Source organism: Vanessa atalanta, chromosome 8 (genome assembly GCF_905147765.1).
Source record: "Vanessa atalanta chromosome 8, ilVanAtal1.2, whole genome shotgun sequence".
Taxonomy (NCBI): Eukaryota; Metazoa; Arthropoda; class Insecta; order Lepidoptera; family Nymphalidae; genus Vanessa; species Vanessa atalanta.
Window position 1 is genome coordinate 12,683,953 of NC_061878.1, and position 16,388 is coordinate 12,700,340.

At 35.0% G+C, this 16,388-nt stretch overlaps 1 protein-coding gene across 2 annotated transcripts in view; it reads left to right on the plus strand.

Moving 5' to 3' along the window:
- The window catches only part of LOC125065658 (forkhead box protein K1), a 52,803-nt gene that overhangs the window by 28,645 nt on the left and 7,770 nt on the right, over positions 1-16,388 (plus strand). For both annotated transcript variants that reach the window (XM_047673414.1, XM_047673415.1), the window contains exons 2-5: positions 13,919-14,079; positions 14,751-14,890; positions 15,609-15,703; positions 16,089-16,244. In XM_047673414.1, coding sequence (XP_047529370.1) covers positions 13,919-14,079; positions 14,751-14,890; positions 15,609-15,703; positions 16,089-16,244 — 552 coding nt within the window. The remainder of the gene's footprint in view (positions 1-13,918; positions 14,080-14,750; positions 14,891-15,608; positions 15,704-16,088; positions 16,245-16,388) is intronic.

The following is a 16,388-nucleotide window of genomic DNA, read 5'->3' on the forward strand; positions in this document are numbered from 1 at the left end:
AAGATGTCGTAGTGTGCGTGAGTAAAAAAAAACACAAAAAAGTTTATATTTGCTAAAGCACGCCGATTATTTAAATTGGAGGCTCGCCCCTTTTTAAGTGCACAGATCTATAAGTAATGCAATGGTCTGGGTTTTAATCTATACTAATATTATAAATGCAAAAGTAACTGTGTCTTAATCTTTTTATACAGATAAGAAGGAAAAAAGTTAGTTTATACTCTAGGTATATATTTAATAAAAAAATTAAACGTGTAATAAAATATTTTAACATTTTCGTATTAATTAATGTACCTATAGCCCATCCCAATGTCAGGATAAGTGAAGGCAAATAATAAACTTTGACATCGAATCGACGTGTCATTATGGGTTAAGATCTAAAATCTATAGAAATAGCGTTCTGAATGTTGTTATGCGAACTTTAGAAGTAAAATTAAAAGTGGATGCAGTAGTTAAGAGGACTTATATAAATAAATGTATGTTAATCAAGAACTGTTTGTAGAGTATAATATGACAGAGCTATGTATTAGCATATCCTTTGGCATATCCGAATTCTAAGTATGTTTATCTTGTCTACTTCTGAAATTGTAACAGGCTATAAAAATAATGTTTTTATTATTTTCGGTAAACATATTCCGTAGTCATGTCTAGCCTGTTGTTTACGAAGACTGTCACGCAGGAACGCCTACTAGCTACGAACTCGTCTCCCCAAAACAGCCGTTTAATTCTGAAAGGGCACGGGGTGAAGGACGCGTGTGAGACGGACGATCGATACCGTGTCTGAACGACGGGCCTTGGACCGGCGTCCACCGGATACGTAGCGCCACGTTGCGCAACGAGTAGTCTATCCATCTCGTTCTATCATGATACCGATTTTAGTTCCATCTCGGTCTAGCATGTTGTAGATACTGATTTAGTTTTCGTACTATCAACGTATAGTGCTATTTGCTGTTTTGTATGGCAATGGACTGGGTAGTCGGCTTATTTCGGATTTGATATTTCGATAAAATTGTTTTAATTTTTTTAAATTTTTCAGTCTATGTTGAAGAAGGTTTTAATTAATGTTCTTTCTGTATTTGGTATGAGTGAATGTCCTTAGTTTAATTATTTAAAGTTTGTGCCTTTTAAAAATTATTACACAGTTGTATACTTTTTAAACGTTGCCGGTCAAGATGTATGTTACAATTTAATTAAAAAACTTAAGAGGTAAAGGAGAGCATATATATATATTTTTTATTTCAAAGCAGTACCAATTAATTTACTAAAAGCTTAGTTGTATCGTTTGTTTATTTATGTGAACGGTACTCAAAAAACATTAGGAAAAGAAATAAAAGTCCCTGGTATAAGTTTTAAATGAGTTTACGTTAACGTTACGTTTACGTTTCCTCATATGAAGTAATAGTTAACGTACACGTGACGATATCCGTTTTGAACTTGCACTGTGTAGTTGTAGGTCGTACTGAAATACATTTTCAGCAATAAAATCAATTTTAAAATATTCTTCATTCAACTATGCTCATAAAAGTACTTTGAATCTGTTGCACTATTAATAGGCCAAGTTATAAATAGCTGTTAAATCTTATTATAGAAACGAATACCGTGCTCCAGGAAGGATGTATTGACTTGGAAAAGTCGGAAACTAGGTGTTATTAATTTACCTTTCCTCCTCGTGTTTATACAATGATTGTCACCGTTTCTTTCAATAAGATGTATATTATTGTCTCTAGCATTAAATTGTAGGATCTTATTCTCGAGGGAGCTATAATTACTGGTTAAAGAGCATAACAGTTTAGTGTCCATAATTAATCGCACACTAACAAGTAAAGTTCATTGTTGGTCAATTGTCATTGTGTTTCCTCCACCAAAGCGTCACATTTACACGTATTAGTTATTGGGTGCAAATCTGCCTTTCTGTGACAAACAAATGAATCGTTTTCGTATAGTTTTTAGACTTTGGGAAGCACCGTTAATCTTCAGATTGCACTTGTAAAGTCATTTTTTTTTTCCAATCGCCTGCTAGAAAGTTTTGAACTCATGACATGAAGTTTCCTTTACATTACGATTTCCTTAAGTTTGTTATTGATGGAGCTTAACATTTGATAAATGTATATCAATAAATTTTCCTAACTCCTATGATCGTTCGTCTGTATATAAAGTCTGCTTACTGCGAGAAATCATTTATTAAAAAAAAAAGAAGCTACGTGCTGAAATTATTTCGTCTCAAAAGATTTGTATCGTGCACTCATATTTTTTTCTAGTTATTTTGAAATATACTATTATATCTATGTGCAATACGCCATGAAAGTCAAAAACTCACTGACTGGCTATAGCCTTCAATATATAGAGATTCAAAATTTGTAGATGTTCATAGTTTCATCGAGCGCACCGGGAGATTTGGATTGATTATAGGGCGTGCTCCGCGGTTCAAGTAGGAGGAGATATCGTTAATTTTATCCAATTAATCTGTTCAAAGCGTATTTCCTTTCAGTGTCAACCCACAGATCCAAATAAATACGTTTCTGGGATACCTGTACAGGTCTTACTGGCCTCATACGTTTTTGATACTAGATGAGCGTGTCAAGTTGTAAATAAATTATTTATTTTTATTGGAGCATTAAGAACTCAGAATAAAAGCAATTTGTTTATTAATTTATATATACGAGTACAGTGAATCTTCCCTTGTAACTTTACTTGATTGAGATGAGAGAGAAAATTATGCGTCCCATGTAAATAATACTATGATAATATATGTATGTATATACATATATATATTTAATCTTGTTTTGTTACTTTGTTTATCTGTTTGTTACTTTATGTTTCACAATTATATGTCATATTGTGACGTGTACAATACTAAATAAAAATTTAAAAAAAAAACATATGGAAGCTGGGACACTTTACTTCCAACACGATATAGTTACTTATATCATCAGACTTGTAACTGGACGACCAGTCTTATCTTTACACGTACATATATGGACTTAATCACGCTTAATATAAAAGCTAGATTCATCTCTTCGCTTCCCATTTGACGTTAGTCTCATTAATAATAGTCTTATTGTAATGCATTAAGATTCAATTTCCCCTAACAGCGATGTAGCTCACGAGCGTTTGTACAACATTAGTTTGTATTTTGATTATAGTCTTTTTATAAAGATGACATATCTTAGTGTTTGTGTGATAGTTTGTTTCAATGTAGTTGTTATTGTATTCAGTGATTATATCTAACAAATTATATATAAAGATCTAAAGATAAGTACCGATTGCTTTATATGGATGAATCATTACAGATTTAATAGTTTGTATATGTAGGTAATCATAAACGCTTTAATTTGAAACAGTAGTTTCAATTGTCAAATCGCTGAAAGGCCGTAAGTGACGAGGTATACGTAAAACCTACCTTCGTATTATGAAATAGTTTTAAGTTAATTATAATTTAATATCTTTCGCCATTACGACTTGGAGCGAAAATTTATACACAGGAATATGTGTCTCTTTCTGTTTTCAGAAATATGATATTCGATAGAGGAAGACAAAGTATGTTCCGAACACTATCAAAGTCCGTTAAGCGTTTTTAAACTATGCGAAAACATACCGATAAACTTTTGACCACTAATCTTCCATTACAATAATAGAACAATCATTAAACATCAAGTTAAAACGCAGTTACCTCGAACGTTTGATGCATTTAAAACCTTATTCCATTTATATATAGAGTTGAATATTTTTCGCATAAATGTGGTAAACATTGTGGTGTACCGAAGCGGCGTAAACAAGAGCCGGTATTGATTCACGTAATGTTATTTGGAGCTGTGACAGTTTAATCAACGGACAGACGGATAAAATAACGATTTTCCATACATTTGTTATAACAGTTGGATTACTACAAGTATTTAAAACGAGATATTCACCATGTTTTTTTATTATTATTTGGTGGATCTCGATATTGTCACGTGAACAAGACATTCGTAGATAATGTCGAAATATCGAGCTCCACCAAATAAAAATAAAAAAACATGGTAAATGTCCCGTTTTAAATACTTGTAGTAATAAAAATAACCATGTTAATTAAAAATCTTAATAGTTGGATGTTCGACGTTGCATTAAAAGTGCTATTAAATTTATTATGTTTATATGATAACTATATTCATACTCTATGTAAAATGTGTGGGCTATGATTTTCATGTATAGAATTTTATATAATTTTAGGAAGTAAGCAGAAAAATATTAACCAACAGCATTGAGAATTAAGATATTATGTCCTTTGTGCCTGTAGTTATACCCGCTTACTCGCCCTTCGAATCGGAAAATAACGTTACAAAGTATCGCTGTTTGGCGGGCTTGCACAATGCCATTCACCGAGTAAAGAAGTCATCACCAGTATTAATCAATTAATATTCTATTATATTACTTACTAGCGACTCGCCCCGGCTTCGCACGGGTGCAATGCTGATTGCACCCGTGTAAATATACTACAATGTAAATATACTACAGTAATTATACTAACCGCTATGTCTCTGCATTTTGAATCTGTAATATCGTCGAAAATATTTATTTAAATTACATGCTGTAAAGGGCTATATTGATCTATATTAAATGCTCAATGTATTTAAGGTACCTAATTGCATAAGTATTATTGCTGTATTGTTTAAAATAGCTTCGAAAATAAGCCAATATTTGTCGTAAAAAGTAAAGAACAAAAATGGTAATTGTGGGTTATCCCTAAGAGATAGGATATACCATCGCGGACTTTTTTGAAGACTCTATAAGGTGTTCAATACTGTAGTGCATTATTTTGATTTATCTCGTAGTTTTCAGCCAGCGTTTGCAATGTAAGCGCAAAAAATGTGTTTATTTACGACATCACTTCAGAGACCTCTAAAATTATCGGTGTTTCTCTACTATATTGTGCATGTATTATACCTATAAACCTTTCTCTTGAATGAGTCTATCTATTAAAAAAAACCGCATCAAAATCCGTTGTTAAATTTTAAAACTCTAAGCATACATAGGGACAGACAGCGGTTCGCGACAAAATTATACTATGTAATGATTCTGTACTTTAGAATTATCATAGAATGTCTTAGTTTAAGAACAATAGTTTGAGTAGTTTCTCGTAAAAATAGACCTTAAAGTATCATTACCTTTGTTTTTTGAACTCGGTTAAATATATTAAATCAATTTTATGTATACGTTTCTTGACTGCTTGAATCTTTTGTCTAGTGTTTTGATATAAGGCCACAGATCCCGAGGTTCTGTGTTTAAACCCCAGGCCTGACTGATAAAAGGTTTTTTTCCGTCCAAATGTTCTCAGTAACAGCCCGAAGTCTGGTAGTTGGAAGTGTGTACACTCCCGTGCCTCGGAAATTACGTAAAGCTGTTGGTCCTGTGCCTGAATTCTTTCCGGTTGCGTCGGATTTGCCGTCTCATCGGATTACGAGTGACGGAATAGAGAGTGCACCTGGATTTGTGCAAACACTTGTGCACTTTAATATGCTTCGCTTTGTCTCCTATGAGATTGTTCGCCGAGACATCATCATATTTTTCTGTAAAAAAGTGGTTATGTTTATTTATACTTTACATGCGTTATCAATTTAACCTAGCTGATAAGAATGATCGAATTTCTATTATAAGAGAGTTCTTTGTATTATTACCTACACGTTGCTGGCACTAACAATGGCCTTATTGAATATAGTTGTCTTTATACATAATATTTATGTTTCTTGAATCGAGCTTAGCAGCACTAGTCCATGACAAAACACGGTGATACGATATTTTGACGTGTGATCCTGTAAATGTGTCGCATATGACTTTTTGCCATTTCACGATCTTGTTCTGTAGTGAGCTATGAGTGTGTTCGTACTAACTATTGGAACAATGAAATCGATTTTTATGTTTAGGTATAATAGTGAGAAATGAAGAAGTACGTATGTGATATCTGTAGTATGTATTATGTCGAAGTCGATCGAATTTAAACGAATTATCCTTTAGTCTAACATAGATTTGCCAATCGGGACAATCCCCGTGTGTCGTTTTCACTTGTCCCGGTTCGAATTCTATTATCGATAATGACAAAACTCCGAGGTTCATAGCGGTTATCAGCGCGTTACGTTCGGGACTAAATTGATCACAATTGAAAAAGCAATATGTATACTTGATGGAAAAATGTACACAACTATTCACACTTCTTCCTAAGACCTAATTGAATCTCTAAAATCGCGCTCATAAATAAGCGCGTGGCCACGACGCGTTTAGATATAAAATTTCTCAAATATATTTTTATGGGCTCTTTCTATTGCCACGCTTAAAGGATTGTAACATCGTTCAACTTATTTTTTTGGAAAGGCAAAACCCAGGACTTTAAACTAAAATTAAACACATATTTTGTTATTAATCTAGATTTTTTTGGTAAAGGCGTGATCAATACCTACTTTTAATTTACTATTTCACCATGAATTTTAACTGAAGATAGTTCGTTAAATCCGGGCAGGCCACAATTTTTGATGTGTGTTTTTAATTCGCAGTTTGTTTGTTTGTTTGTTGAACAAACAGAAGAAGAAGAAGTCTGTCAAACCAAGTAATTCTTACTCAGCGGCAATATTTTTCCAGTTGTTCTTTCGCGTGAATTAAATTATTTCGCAACCCTCTATTGGTTGCCAATGGAACTAAATACTTTAGGTGCAATGTTTTGTTGACAGTAACAACAGTCGTTCGGATGCTGTAGCGCTGGCCTTAGTCTAATACCGTACTACACGCTACAGATAAAACTTTTGTTTACATACAAACGATCTATTTTCGCCGCTCGTTCGTAAACAGCGGTTAAGCGTCCGCAATTCTTGATAAGATACAGCGAGCGATAAGTCATCAATGTGTCGTGGAATTATTTTAAATCGTTTAAAACGTCTGTGCTATAGTTATACGTATACAACTTGGAAATAATAACATGATACAGTACGTGCAACTCACTAGGTACGAGGCTTGCTCTTTTGCAGATCCCGTGGACTTGGGTTCAAACCCCGGTTTCAATAAAATATGGATATATATATATATATATATATATATATATATATAGATAATGGTATATTTACAAATATAATCAAAATATAATTTATTAATCATAGACTTATTTGCGCAATGTTAAATACTCGTTTAGTAGTTAGAACATATCCAACTAATTTTACTCTCCCCCTTGCCTATCTCAAGGTTTAATTTCCATAAATCCTTTCTTAGTGATCGTCTGCGTCGCGTAAGGAGTATATGAGTTAAATGTAAATCGGACGTATAGTTTTGGAGATTTTGTGATGAGTCAGTCAGTATTTCGCTTATATAGGTAGGCTATGTATATGTCGAATCAGCAAGTAAGAGGACGATACACCAAGTATTAGTATTATAGTAGTCTTTGCACTAGGAAGATGGTATTATGTTTAACACTAACTTATTCAAATGTCTGTCTGTACTAATATATTTTTCTTAATACCGAACATAAAATTACAAAACCAATATTAATAATAAAGTATTTAAGTAGTTGCGCTTCGCAATTTCATCCGATTTGAACTCGACTATAAATCAGATTTTCATATACTGGTGGAATATAATTAATTATTATGACTATCGTTGTTAGCTTTGCCCTTTGGGGTGAGAATACTGCCTTTATATGAAATGGTTTCAATAAAGTTCAGTAATGGCTTCGGAAATGTCCCCCACTGAGCAGACGCGTCTTGTGTAGGAAAAGGATTGGGGGGCTTATCGTCGATATACCAACGGTAGATATGTTATATTTATTTTTTTATCTCTACATAGTATGAAACAAAATCGCTTCCCGTCGTCTGTACGTATAGTTATTTTATACTACGCAACGGTTTTCATCAATAAACAGTGCTTGAAGATGAAGGTTTATATGTATAACACGTGCATATTATAGTAGAGAAAACCTGAAAATTTTAACTTTACTAGCCTGAACCGGAACCGAACCGGATCCGGATCGGTGTGAAGACGGGAAGGTTAGCTAGTATACTTATAACCAATTATAATAATCTATGAAGATTTCTTATCTAAATTGAAATCGGCAGTCTTTTTCTCACTCTTTTGATTCATGCTTTATATTTATTACAAATTACATTATACTAAAGTGTTATTTAAAAAAACGTAAGTAAATAAAAAAGTTACAAGCTATTATGAACACTGCTTGGGTAAGGCCTCCTCTACCATTTGAGGCGAAGGTTTGGAGCTTAATCCACCACGCTGCTCCAATGCGCAAACATTTTATCCGAAGCCAAGATTCATTACGAACACACATTTCAGAATTTTATATTAACTATAGAAACGATTATCGAATATTATATATATTTAATATATGTATATATAAATATATTTTACAAATAAAAACCATTAATTTACATTGTATTGCTGTTGGAACCAAATGTGTGTGAAGTTACAGCTCAATCGATAGTGTGGAACTAGTTTAAAGTTCAGCGACAAGTTTTGAGCCACATATACAAAAAATGTGAAGATATATTGTAAATAAATTCAGCGTAATAAATATTATTTTCTTTCTCGTAAATAACGATCTTGTTTACATTCCTTACTTTGTAACGGAGGGCGCTTACTCTACCTTCCTTTTACGGCGAATACGAGCGAAAATGATAACAAATGCGAGCGTCGAATGCAGTACAGTATAGCGGTAGACCGTATCGATTTTATTTCTAGATACAGGGTCTACCTACTTATTCTAGAAACGACGTAATTGCTCGGTTATTGTTGACTTGAAACGGTACAGTGGGCTGCATATCGACGTGAACGATGAAAATAAAATTCAACGAACACAATGTATGATATTCAAGATAAGAAACGATTAAAACGTTTCACAATATTCGTGGCTCATTTTACTCCGGGTTTTTCCATAAGATCTGTGTCGCTAGTTTGTCGTACGTGCCGTGTTTTGTTTTCTATGCATTTGTTGACATAGGATTGAATTTTATCATTAAAAACATTGATAAATTCACTTACCTATCGGGAATGGTAACTTAGATTAGGGCATCTATATTATTACTGTTGATCAAGATGCAATATAACGTGTAATTTGTTGGGCTGTTTATGAGTGTGTTTTACGATCAGTGGGTGAGATTTGGAGGGATTATGACGGATTATGGCTGGTGCACGTTGGTAGGACTTTGTGCGAGCTCGTCTGGGAAGGCACCACGCCACTTGTTAAATATCCAAACATAAAATATTGCTTTTATATAGAAACGTAAAATGTACCTGACATCTTAGATTATTTATATTGCAGGCTAGCTGTGCCCGCGACTTCGTGCGCGTTTGGATTTAACAAAAAAAGTTATTGTTGTAGCCTATCTGCCAGTTAAAGTCCCGTCAAAATCCAACAATCAAGGTCTAGCCGTTCAAGAGATTACCAGACAACAGACAGACAGACGGACAAAAATTGTAAAAATTGTTATTTTGGTATATGTACATATGCGTTTAGTAAAAATCGGTTATTTTAATATTACAAACAGACACTCCAATTTTATTATATGTATATAGATAGAATGTTGCACGACAAAGGAACTAAAACAAACGAGTGAACTTTATTATCTTAGTGAGCGTGACAGCTGCGTTGACAATCACCAAACTTTATACTACTTTACTCGAGTGCGTGTACTTAGTGGCCAACTGTTGGCCACTATTTTCACACCGTCTATCTAGTCATATAAATAATCAAACCCTGACATACTAGTTAGTGCACTTCTCATTGTTGGCGGCTCAATGTCCGGATGTATTTTACGGATCACGTATTTGTAGTATATAAATACTAGTACTTTGACCCAACGTCTCAGTAGCGCCAGTTCATCCTCGTTTTTATCAGCGAAGAGCACACAAACAAACATGACCTCGTCAATATTATGCCAGATGCAAAGCTGTGTTAATTAAAGCAATTACTTGAATGGAAGTAAACTTATTAACCTCACGGTCCAATGGAGATATATCATCACATAGCACTGTCCTTAGCGATTTTAATGTCGGTTACAATACTCAAGAAGACTCCTTTTGTTTAGTTAGTTAAGTTGTCTACAAGGCGTAATTCAGGACTTTTATTAAGGTAAACTAGTCACTCGCTTCTCCCTCTTGTTTAAGAGGCTGGGTGTCAGGTTTAGCATAAAAAAATAGTCCTCCCTTAGGGTTCAAAGATTTTTCATATCAAATTTCATCAAAATCGGTACAGAGGTTTGGTCGTGCAACTGACAGACAAACAGTACTTTCGCATTCATAATATTGGTATATATGTAAGTTGATAGAACATGAATCTAGGAATCCAATAAAACATGTAAACTTCGATCTATATATACTATATGTACATATATGCGATGTCTCATGACGCGATCTCCGAAACTACAAAATCGAAATTAAAATATACTTTGTTCTAGTAGGCTTTTGCAAGCACTTTTGAATCGTCAGTTAACAAACTATATTAAGTAAAGCTACCACCGGTTCGGAATGTAGATTCTACCGAAAAGAACCGCAAGAAACTCAGTAGTTACTCTTTTTCAACATGTAAAAATACAATCATGTTAGTTAAATACAATTATATATGTATGTAATATATCCTGCCTGGAAGTCAACAAGCATTAACTCCACGCTTTAATATCATTTGTATAATCTTGTTTCGAATAATATGCCTTCTTTACCCATGTATTTTTTTACAAATGATTTGAATTAATTAAACGGCAAAGTTAAAAATGTCTGCGGAATTTTATTATAGAAACGGATACTTTGCCCCAAGAATGATTTATTGACTTTGCAGAATCGGAAACCTGGCGTTATAAGCTTATCCTCACTTCTTGTGCACATACAATGATTATCACTGATTTTATCATTTACATGATTCACAGATCCGCATGACTTGAAATCTAACATATTTAAGTTACTACTATCGTGACGTAAAAGTAAAGTAGGTAATGCGTCATCAGAAGATATATATTTATTTATAGCGCGATTTCGTTCTTGTACACTGAGGAGCCAGCCTTACTCCACTAATGGATGTTAACCAATTAAACGGTCTCATTACACCGCTCGTTATGATGTATGAGTTGGTGATTATTTGTTTACATGTAATATATTATTTTTTTAATTAATTTAAGAAGGTAGACGAGCAAACAGGAAACCGTTTGTAAATAAAGGTTTTTTTTTTTGTAAATTAGCTTAATGGACAGGCAAATGGACCACCTGATGGTAAGTGGTGGTTATGCTCAGACATTGGTACTGTTACGATTATAACTATTCGTTACATGGCCTTTGCGCCACAACCTTGGTTATCCCTTGCGCCTTGTGCGTGTTACACTAGTTAACTCATCCTTCAAACCGGAGCAACAACTTTTAAGTATCGCTTTTCGGCGGAACACCATGTGACGAGTGGGTGGGTTGAAGTTGCAGTATTTAGCCTCCCATGCTGCGGTTGGTCCTGCTCCCGACACAGAAGAAACTGTTTCTGTTCGTGTCAGATATGTCATACCATCTGAAATATAGAATAGGTACATGTGTGTGCACACACATACTTGTGTACTATAATATGTCCCGCGCATTTGTCTAGTTTCTTGGAAGTCATCATCATCCTTGTGAATTTGAATCATATGATTAATATAGAATGACAACTGCATTACCGCGCTCTCGAATCGTAGCTATGAGCACTCGTTTCGATAAACAAATATATTACTTGATATGATCTTAATTGATTGATGCGTTCAGAACTTACACGATGACTAATAGACGCACCTATGTTTAAGAAAGACATCAAATCAGCTGGTGCTGTCAGCTGATGATGACGACTCAAAGACCTCTTTTATGAACCAAGAGATCAAATAAGACCGGCGAAATTTGTAGATCAAATGTTCATTGTGTTTTCATTGGTGTTTGTAATTCATCCCGTGATCGGCGGTTAAGGCTATCGCGTGAAAACCAGCATGTTTCAAAAATTGCCACATGTCCACTACTAATGGAGCTTGGTGGTAGGTCTTTGTGCAAGCCCGTCTGGGTAGGTAGTAGATACCAACCACTCATCACATATTCTACTGTCAAACAGCAGTACTCATTATTGTTGTGTTCCGGTTTGAAGGGTGAGTGAGCCAGTGTAACTACAGACACAAGGGACATAACATCTTAGTTCTCAAGGTTGGTGACGCATTAGTGATGTAAGGAATGGTTAATATTTCTTATAGCGCCATTGTCTATGGGCGGTGGTGACCACTTACCATCAGGTGGCCCATTGCTCGTCCACCTAACGACACCATAAAAAAAATATTTAAAAAAAAACCGATTGACTTTCCCCAGCTGTTGAATATTTACATCCGTTACTTAACTTTTTTAATAAAATGTTATTTTATTTCATTGAATTCTTTACCATTATTCAGTTTTACAGAATGACAAAAAGAGTGACTCCATTTTGTAGTAAGTTACTTGACTACGCGATAAATTCCTTATATCTATTTCGTTTCCGACGGGCCGGCGACGTTGCAAAATGCACTAATAACTAGTTATCTGCGGTTAATTACAATGAGATGAAGGAAATAACCGAGATTGATTGTCACTGTCGCATGTTAGGCAAGTATTATATACACAAGGATCATCAGGACTGATTTATGAAGGCTCTCGGTATCCTAAACTAAGGTTGTAGTTATGATTCCTCTGTGAATTCAATACCAACTGAACCTGCGGCTTTACCCGCGCGAAATTTATAAAGCACAAACTTCCAACCACCGTTTTACCCCCCGGTGGGGTGTAGTTTTGTTAAATCCGTTCTATTATTCAAGTTTTGTGTTATGTTAAAATTAAAAACGTCCATATCTCCAGTTTTAAAAGATCGATGTGTTTTTAAAGGTCGGTTTGTTGTTACAGTAACGTGTAAACCATTATGGTCGCGTGACACAACCATCACATAAAATCACAATGATGGTAAATTCAGTTCGTGGAATCAACGTGAACGTTTATAGGCGCAGGTTGATCGATGTCAGCCTGTCAGCTAATTTTAACCTATTCCTACAGAGACGCTTTTTCTATTGTGCAGTCTGTGAATTCGACCGGGCTAAGAATAACGCTATCTCTTTCGTACACCTGGGTCTAAAAAGGATAGCAGTTCTTCTTGTTCTGTCAAATTAATGTTTCGAAATGTCAAAGTTTGTTCGTTACTTTTATTGGATTTAAAATTATGTGAGTCAGATTATTTTACTTTTATAACAAACAAATTATTTTTATAGTACAAACGTTTAATAAAAATATATACTTAATTGTTTTGTATATTCTATTATGTAAGAACTTATTAACAGATTTGACATTTTTCCCATTCTCTTTATAAAAATAACGTTATAATATAATGACGATGACTGAAAAATCTTGTTATGTTATTGAGCAGCAATTCAGAAATCAGTATATTAAATATTATGTAAAAACAATGTTAGCAATTATCATTTTATTGTTTAACTTATATATAATATATTTATTCACCAAAAAAATATTTATAAACAATTACATGGTTGATCTATGAAACGTAATATACATATATTATATACGAGATATAGGACGGTATACATATGTAGGTCATCATCCTCCTGTCCTTATCCCTTATGTAGGTATCAGTGTATAATAAAATAGTCATCAAACGAAACAGGTGCTGGCTATCCTAGCTAGGCTAACTCAATAATGTTGCCATAAATGTTTTTATTATATTTATATTAAACCTCCTTTGGCTAGCGTGAACTGAGATCATACGAGGTCGAGTGTCTATCAGATGGCTGCTTACTCCTCGTAAATATATGTACAAAGGGGTTTGCGGGAGTTTTGATAGGATTCTTTTTTTTTGTATTAATTGTAACTAATATTATAAACCTGACTGTATACATTTAATCTTATAATATGTTTTTTTTTGAAATTCCAGATGCACTCTACGCTTTCCATCCACAAACATTCGGTTAGAGTTCCAGTCGCTGGTAGAAGAGAGCGGAGGAGGGTCGGGCAGCTCTGGTCCTCCCTTACCTCCTCTTCGCATCTCGATACCGACGGACAATGATGGTCGCAGCCCTGCGCCTTCTCCTACTGGTGAGTTTGATCATGATTACACCAATGACCCAACTGTAATATTAAGAGTAACGGCCTGTTAATGTTCCTCCATCCCTTTGAGGAGAAGGGTTTGGGGTTAATTATACCACGCTGCATTTTGTTGGGGCAGAATTTCATTAAAGAGACAGGTTACTTTACGATGTTTTACTTCACCGCTGAACACGAGATTAATTATAAACAACCCATAATCACCGGTTAAGACGACCGCATAGTCACTGAGACATCTCAACTGAAATTAATAAATAGTATTATGAATTATGATATTAATGGTACTTACACAAGAATCACAAGACTTGTATTTTTTAGAAGCTGATGATTGATTTATTAACCTCCGATATCATGTCTTATATTACGTGTAACGCTCTAAAACTGATACAACGATTTTGGATAAAACGAGAACATTCTTAGCTATCATTAAATAAAACCTGTTCAAAATGTTCATCTCTTTTCTAATTGTTGAAGGAATATGACCCACTATTTATATTCTTATCGATGGAAAGTTGAGTGTGCTATGCATTCAACGATAATGGAACCCTAATATAATGTTGCAACATCGTCTTGAATCAGCAAGATACCCAACTCCTCATGAGAAGAGTTAACTTGAAAATCCGGAAGGGGACGCACATCTTATTATAACCTTGAAATTTCAGGCACAATTAGCGCCACAAACAGTTGTCCAACATCTCCCCGAGGGGCTGGATCATCAGGGCGACGGCACCCCGACTTGGGTCTAGTCGCTCAGTACGCGGTTTTAGCGGAACACCAGCGACCGACTTCTAATGGAACCGCTGTGAGTATTAAGGACATTATGCATTTAGGATTAGATTTCGTGATATTGTAACGGTATGTTTAACCTTTTGAGGGACATTATACTAGACCGAATAGATAATTAACTACTATAATGTCTAAAGACGTCTACTGTCCCATAAAATATTAAAAGGTTGTAAGTACAATGTGATGCTAAGCTATAGTAACTTCTATGAGAAATGGTTAAAACTTTAACCATATATAAATTTGCATAATTGATTGGAAAATTTTTCAGTATCTTTGTAAATATCTCTTTATTTGGATATAAATATTCCAATTGACAGCCTCGTTGGTCTACTAGCTTGAATATAAAGAAGAAAATTGAGGAGTCTTGGGTGTAGACCGTGTGTAGATCAAGTCAAAAGTTAACGGGTTACTTATTCTTACGTGAAATTCTTCGTAGCAACCTGGAGTCGGGAAAGTTGGCAGTGCTTAAGCGGGAGTGCCGCTTCGCAGACAGCACGTAGAGCTGGTCATGACGGATTTGCTCTCCAATCGGATGATGAGAGTGCACCTGTGTTTGCAAAAACATTTGTGCACTGCAATATATCCAGCGTATTTTGCTAGACTCTGATGAAAACTGCCGCCGTGACTGATATTAGATGACCATCGTCATTGCAATATTCCATTACAAGTAATACAATATCATAAATGGTACGGATAATGTTTCAGGAATACACGTTGTAATTTTCTTATTTCAGAGTTCGTCCGCATCCGACTCCGCGTACAGCGCGCGCGACGCGCGGGACGCGCGCGAGCACCGCGAAGGCCGAGACGACGCTAAGCCGCCGTACAGGTACAGACGGTGATATTAAAATAGTGGAGTCAGCATTACTCGCTTTCCCTGTGGGATTGTGTATTTGAATCCATTGTGTATTTAAAATTACTTTGTAATTTTCAACGTCGAAAAACATCATCAACCACTGTTGACTTATTACAATTAACTTTATAAAAATACTTTAATCATCAAAGTCAAAAATATACCTCAATACTATAGTAGGATCTCTTTTTGCAAGATTCAATTTAAAGTTGCCTCCTGTTCGAAATTTAGATCTAAATAGTTTTGCTAATAGTACTTAAAGACTTCAACTGATGTCTTACTGCTTCATAAAAGCATCTTTATAAATTGCGACAAATACATAATGGTGTCTTATATTTAAAAAAAAACTTGTTCTTCTCAGCTACGCCCAGCTGATCGTGCAAGCGGTCGCTTCAGCGCAGGACAAACAGCTGACGCTCAGCGGCATATACAGCTACATAACCAAGCACTACCCGTACTACCGTACCGCGGACAAGGGCTGGCAGAACTCGATACGTCACAATCTCTCGCTTAACCGGTGAGTTTGAATTATATTTATATACAAATAGAAAAGTGGCCGGCAAACTTGATAGATGACACAGTGATCGCTTTCGCCCATAGACATTCATGCTGTGATATATATTAAGGGCATGCCTCATGGGCGACAAGCCACCCACTAGAG